General features: G+C 38.0%; 1 protein-coding gene and 1 pseudogene across 3 annotated transcripts; both read left to right on the top strand.

Annotated features, from left to right (window-relative positions):
• Positions 1 to 464: 464 nt before the first annotated feature.
• Positions 465 to 5,190, top strand: LOC149167699 (aspartyl protease family protein 1-like). Of its 3 annotated transcripts, XR_016260960.1 has the most exons (4): positions 475 to 1,454; positions 3,673 to 3,914; positions 4,157 to 4,746; positions 4,834 to 5,190. XR_016260960.1 is itself a non-coding variant. In XM_089433098.1 (3 exons), the coding sequence occupies exons 1-3, from the start codon at positions 1,257 to 1,259 to the stop codon at positions 4,281 to 4,283; spliced, it is 552 nt and encodes a 183-aa protein (XP_089289224.1). In that variant the 5' UTR covers positions 465 to 1,256; the 3' UTR covers positions 4,284 to 5,190. The 3 variants fall into 3 exon arrangements, 2 of the variants coding, with proteins under 2 accessions (XP_089289224.1, XP_089289223.1); XM_089433098.1 differs by having other exon boundaries at positions 465 to 1,454; positions 3,688 to 3,914; positions 4,157 to 5,190; XM_089433097.1 differs by having other exon boundaries at positions 4,157 to 5,190.
• LOC149167698 (amino acid transporter AVT3C pseudogene) lies at positions 4,876 to 5,670 on the top strand (annotated as a pseudogene).
• Positions 5,671 to 6,584: the final 914 nt, after the last annotated feature.

The raw sequence follows: 6,584 nt of genomic DNA, 5'->3' as shown, positions 1-6,584 counted from the left end.
TAGGATAATCTGATAGATTAACCCTTAATTAAACTTACAAAAATAAAATAAAAAAATAAATAAATTTTCTAACCCCCATTAATTATCTATAATATCTATCAATTACTACTAATTTGAAAATGATTTTATTTTATAATTATTTTATTTTAATATATAAAATAAGTCCCATTATATATAACTAACTTTGTATATTTATTACTCTATTTAATAATTTTTTAACTAACTATTAATTTAATTTAATTTTATAATATTTTATTTATAAAATAAGTCCTTTTAACTTTAATATATATAACTATCTATGTATATCTCTCTAAAAAACTATCTATGTATATCTAATAACCAACTATTAATTTAAATTAATTTTTATTCATTACTCTAATTTTTTAACTAACTTTTAATTTAAATTAATTACGCCGTAAGGTGTTCCCTCTGAGACGAACTCCCCTCCATGCCACCGTGTCTCAACGTGGGCCGTTAAATGGATTGTTAGACGATTAAATCATCTCCAGCCATTAGATCATCCGTGGAGAACATTCTGATCAGTGAAGAGTCGCACGCCCTGAGGTCTGAAGCGACACGGGGAAATTTTATGGCCCTGAGGTCTGAAGCGACACGGGGAAATTTTATGGGTATATCGAAGTGGGTGGCGGTATTCAGACCATTTTTGGTTTGGATTCTCAGATTTTTGGAACCGAATCCCCAGTTCCCAGATTTTTTTATCTGCTTCCTGTTTTATGATTCTGGTTCTCACATTTTTGTATCTCTGTCTTCTCCTCTGATTTGGGTTAGCATGATTTGGGTCAGCAGCGGTTTTTGGTGTGGGAAGAAAACTTCTGAATCTCTGTCTTCTCGTCTGATTTGGGTCAGCATGATTTGGGTCAGCAGCGGTTTTTGGTGTGGGCAGAAAACTTCTGAAGATGAAGATCAAGGGTGGGTGCGGGGTTAACAGTTTTTTGAATTCATGGAAGATACTCTGATTCCTTGTAGCCTCCATTAATCCCGACATAGGTACAGTCGAAAATGGTATTGATTGTAGGAGCAGGGGTGCTGGGATTGACCTACACTTTCATGAAGACTGGATGGCCCTCAGGCCTTATTGTACTGGCACTGGTGGCATGCATTGCCTATTATGGCATGACGCTGTTGGTGTGGTCTAAGAGGGCCCTCAAAAGGCAAGGATTTCAGAAAATATAGCTTTGGAGATCTGGGCTTTGCTGTTTAGGGAAGTACAGGGAAATTTGCATTGCTAAAGTTCCATGTTTGATTCTAATTTAATCGCTCATTACGCTCCTAACTTCCTGTTCTGTGATCTGGACAGTTTGTACTACACTGTGGTTCAAGTGGGCACACCTAATGTAACTTTACTTGTAGCACTTGATATGGGCAGCGATTTGTTCTGGGTGCCTTGTGATTGCCAACAGTGTGCTCCTACTTCTGCACCTAGCTATGGACTTGTATGTATTGCATTTTCAGCTTCTCCCTGTTAAACCTACTGACCTATTACATTAATGTTGAATTTTATTCTTGTGATAAACAATTATGTGAGATTGCACTGGCTGTGAATTCCACTTAGACTATGGTTTCATTCTTCTTATCAGCAATGGGCTATTGTGCCCATCTGTTAGTTTTTTCCATGGGCATGGTGTTGATCAAATATTAAAGGTAGAAAACGGAACCCTTTTGAACATATTTTCGAGAGTAAAAAATTCGGGATGGTTGAAAATTATTTGTGAGTGGCCAGTGCTGATTTTCGAGCCACAGTAAGAACATGGGTGCATAATAAACATGGAGTCATGTTTGATCCCTAAGCTTTGCCATATCCAAGTAAAATTCAATGAGGTTGTTTGATTGTGTTTGGTTGATTTCCCGAGCCACAGAGAGAACATGGGTTCATAATAAGCATAGAGTCATGTTTGATTCATAAGCTTCACCGCTCAAAGTAAAATTCCATATAAGGGTGTCTTGATTGTGTTTTGATGATTTCCTGAGCCAAAGTGAGAACATGGGTGCATAATGGGGTCATGTTTGTTGCCTGAGCTTTGCCATTCCAAAGTAAAAATCTGTGAGGATGTTTACCTGTGTTTTGGTGCTTCACATTCCCAAAATTCCACAACTTTTCCTGTATTAATCAGTAATTTTCTTTAGCCTTCCAAAACCTGTATCTCTAGCTGAAGTGCAAGATACATCTGCAAAGACAAGCAAGAACCGTTGCTTTTGCAGAAGAACAGAGGTCAACAGGGTGCATACTATTGGCACTGCCTTTTAAACTTGATAGGGCAGTTTGGTTGGCTTGATGCTATTTTCTTCAATAGGCCACCAACCAGAGGTTTATGCTGTTTCCAAAGACAAATTGTCAAACCTTTAGCAACCAAGTTCAATTGAAAACATTTTATTGCATAAGAAACAGCTAGGGAAAAGACATATAAGAGCGACTATACATGTTGCTTGATTACAATAAAATTATTTGATTCATCTGATGCTTGAAACTAGATTTTGAAAATCAATTCAAGCTAAGAGATTTCTTTTAAACCATCTCTTCTCGTAGTTGATGACCTAGCTTTAAGGACTTGCAGGTCGTTCCAATAATTAAATCTACTGAAAAGAGATTAATATAATTTACTTGGAGATATAGGTTGATGTGAAGAACTCTAAATACTGTTAAAAATTTTTAGTCACATATTTCTAATACTGATTACAGCATGAATGCCAGATTTAACAAGGAACTAATCCCTAGAAATCCAACTGATAGTAGTCTTACCCAAAACGAATCACAGAGTTTTGTAGGTCAGAGTTTATGCTTTGCCAAATTTTGCCCATTTTTTGCATATTTTTTATCCTAGTTGGCTGACTTCCCAAGTTGCTGACCCTGGACCAATTTTTGCCGATGCTATTTCGCACAAAGTTACTTAAGGAACTGAATTACAGGTTGTCACTTCAAGTTGCACCATCCTTCTAACACCTTAGAATCACAGTTATTTGAAACACCTTATCTATAGTTGGGAAAGAGCATACTAATACCACTAACCTCATATATACTACGGTACTACCACCATTCTCATCAATGTACATTTTCTAAGGCTGAACATTGAAATTGGCAGGCATTAGCATCAGCTTGGCCTTTCAGAACCCTATTTATTATGGCATAGTGACAATGTTTCTTTCATATGCACAACATTCTCTCCACTTACTAAATGCATTTGCATTCTTCCTTGTCAGGCAAAATAACTCCTCTGCAGTGTGAATGAAGCATGTAAAAATGATTCCTAAGTACAAAATAACTTATTATCTTGTGAAGTAGGATAAATGTGCAACAACATGGCCCTCTTGCCGGTGCATTTCAGGCGCGGTTCCGACTCGAATCCAGTGGTCAATCCTGCTTCCACACTGGCAATGTTTCCTATTCACAGATTTTTAACTTCCCTGGGATTTTTAGAGGTCTCCAAATCAGCCTGTATGGTCAAACAATCTGGAAATGTGCTGGATTTATAGGAATCGCGGGGAATTCCCACAAGGGTTTCCCAAAAAGGCCATTTTGTTGCATGCTTAGTCTTCTTCATATCTTGTGCTTCTGTGTGTTTCCTTGATATGGAATTCTTCAGAAAAAGAATTAATCATTTCTATGCCTCAACTTGGAGTGGGATTTAGTTTGTGATTTAATTCTGATTTCAACAGGACATCGATTTGCAGACTTACAGTCCATCAGCCTCTAAGACAAGCAAGCAAGTTACTTGTAATAATACTCTGTGTGATTTACAAAATCAATGCTCCAAATCTAGTGATCAATGCCCATACAACGTTACATATCTCTCAGAAGATACATCCACTGCAGGAACTTTAGTGGAGGATGTTCTTTATCTGACTCCTGGAGATGGATCACAGAATGGAACGGTGGTGAAGGCGCCTATCACATTCGGGTATGATTTATTTTTTGCTGTTGTAAGTGATTTTTTTTTCTTTATTTTTTTAGAAATAAAGACTAAAATTTTTAGAAATGAGTTTTCTGCCTCTAGATAGCAGTCTGAGACCATACTGAATTTGACTATGACACGTGACCTGAATATTGCTGTGCAGTGTGCACTATCAAGTGCTTTTCCCTTTTTAAGTGCTACAAATGAATGAACACTAATCACTGCATCTTTGCTTGTGCATTTGATAGGTGTGGAAGGGTACAAACAGGCACATTTCTAGAAGCTGCAGCTCCAAATGGCCTACTTGGGCTTGGCATTGAACCTATATCTGTCCCTACCGTTTTACACAAATCAGGCCTTGTATCACAGCATTAAGAATGGATTTATGGTTTCTAATATGGATTGTAACTCTTTTTATTGGATATCATTTAGTGCTATCATTTTCTGATACTGATATTTTTGAGGTTGTAGGTAGAAGCACATAGTTTGTAGGCTAAGGCTTCAGTAAACAGGAAAAATAATTTTAATTAGGTTGTCAGACAGTGGTTATTACAGGGGATTTTCAATTCCCATAGTATTAGTCCTCACTGTTTTTTTTAATAAATAATCTTTTGTTGTAAAGCAGCTTCTGGAAATCTCTAAATATACATGTCTTCAAGTAGGCTTTAAGGCTTCGACTGCTTTGACATATCCTTGGATGGACTATTCAGCCCATCCATATACATGGAAACTACTTGCAGAGGAGAAATAATCTCTACAAGTGGGGTGCCTTGGCGGAACTCTTTCATGCAGCCTCTCTGATTCTTATTTTGAGGGTTAAGAAGCAATCATCTAGGGTGTAAGCATCAAAGTTGTGATAAAAAGCAGTCACAAATTCAGCCCTAGTAGTCACCCTTTCATTCCATTTGTGTTTCTTCAAATGCAGATCCTTCCAGGTGTGGGGTGGAAAACATATTTACAGTCGAAAATGGTATCGATTGTAGGAGCAGGAGTGCTGGGATTGACCTACACTTTCATGAAGACTGGATGGCTCTCAGGCCTTATTGTACTGGCACTGGTGGCATGCATTGCCTATTATGGCATGACGCTGTTGGTGTGGTCTAAGAGGGCCCTCAAAAGGCAAGGATTTCAGAAAATAGATAGCTTTGGAGATCTGGGCTTTGTTGTTTATGGAAGTACAGGGAAAGCCATGGTGGATTTTATGGTGGTCCTCTGCATGGCAGGAGTTTGTGTGGGTTATCTCATATTCATAGGGAATACTCTGTCTTACATGTTTACAGGATCCAAACCACAGCCCAATCCCAAATCCCAAGAATCCTCGTTGAATCCTCATGGAGTCTATTTGTCTACCTCGTTGGATGTTACCAGGAAGGTAGGCTTCATATGGGCCATTTTTCCACTGGAGCTCATCATGAGTGGGATTCGAACCCTTACCCATCTGGCCCCTTTTAGTGTTTTTGCATATATCATTTACATTTCTGCAATGCTAACTGTTGTGGTGCAAGATGTGTTGTCCATATTGAGTACTGTGGGTCCAGATGTTCATGCTTTCACAGGTTTCTCTGCTATTCCTTATGGAGTGGGTGTAGCAATCTATGCATTTGAAGGGGTAAGCATGATTTTGCCCCTGGAATTAGCTATGGAGAAAAAACATAGATTTGGTGGAGTTTTGGCCGTTGCATTTCTCTTCATTGCTCTCATTTATGGGGGTTTCGGAGCATTCGAGTATATTGTTTTGGAAGTGCAACCAGAGATATGGTGACTCTGAACTTGGGGAAAAGCTGGATCACAGATTTTGTTCAGATTGCCCTATGTCTGAACCTTTTCTTCACATTTCCACTGATGATGAATCATGTTTATGAAGTCCTAGAAGGGAGGTTTAGCAGAGGGGAGTTTTCCTTGATGATCAGATCTCTTGCGATTTTCTTGATAACAATAGTCTCAATTCTGGTCCCTTCATTTGCAGATCTTTTTATCTCTGATTGGGAGCAGTATTGGTTGTATTTTAGGGTTTCTATTTCCTGCTCTGTTTCATTTGCATGCTTGTTGGCATGAATTATCTCTGATATGGATCCTTGCTGATGCCTTGCTCATCGTATTCGGCATTGTCTTTGGCATTGGTGGGTCAGTTTCATCTATTACTCAAATCTGTAGCAAATAAACATTCTTGTAAGTGGCTAGGGCGGAGGTTCCAAGCCATGTCAAGAGCATGAAAACCCAATAAGCATGGAGTTATATTTGGGCCTTGAGCTTCACAGGTTCAAACCAAAATTGATGTAAAGATGTAATATTATTATCGACTGCCAAAATCAAAGTGCAGTGCTTGTATTTATCAAATTGCTTGTGTTGATATCAATGAAATCACAGCATTAAGCATGGATTTATGGTTTCTAATATGGATTGTAACTCTTTTTATTGGATATCATTCAGTGCTATCATTTCTGAACTGATATTTTTGAAGTTGCAGGTAGAAGCACATAGTTTGTAGGCTAAGGCTTCATTAAACAGGAAAAATAATTTTAATTAGGTTGTCGGACAGTGGTTACTACAGGAGATTTTCAATTCCCATAGTATTAGCCCTCGCTGTTTTTTTTTTAATAAATAATCTTTTGTTGTAAAGCAACTTCTGGCAATCTCTAAATATACATGTCTTCAAGTAGGCTTTAAGGCTTTGAC

The sequence above is a fragment of the Pinus tabuliformis genome, chromosome 5_1 (assembly GCF_031772625.1).
Source record: "Pinus tabuliformis cultivar Carrire ecotype Pingquan chromosome 5_1, CPIR1, whole genome shotgun sequence".
Classification (NCBI taxonomy): Eukaryota; Viridiplantae; Streptophyta; class Pinopsida; order Pinales; family Pinaceae; genus Pinus; species Pinus tabuliformis.
The sequence above is the reverse complement of the archived record's forward strand: the minus strand, read 5'-3'. Positions and strand labels throughout refer to the sequence as shown.

Bases quoted from the DNA above. Each gene is read 5' to 3' on its own strand.
- LOC149167699 (XM_089433097.1), top strand. From the start codon at position 1,257: ATGTTTGATTCTAATTTAATCGCTCATTACGCTCCTAACTTCCTGTTC. The intron at 1,455-3,672 runs GTATGTATTGCA...TGATTTCAACAG, and splicing joins CTGCACCTAGCTATGGACTT to GACATCGATTTGCAGACTTA. The intron at 3,915-4,156 runs GTATGATTTATT...TGCATTTGATAG, and splicing joins AAGGCGCCTATCACATTCGG to GTGTGGAAGGGTACAAACAG.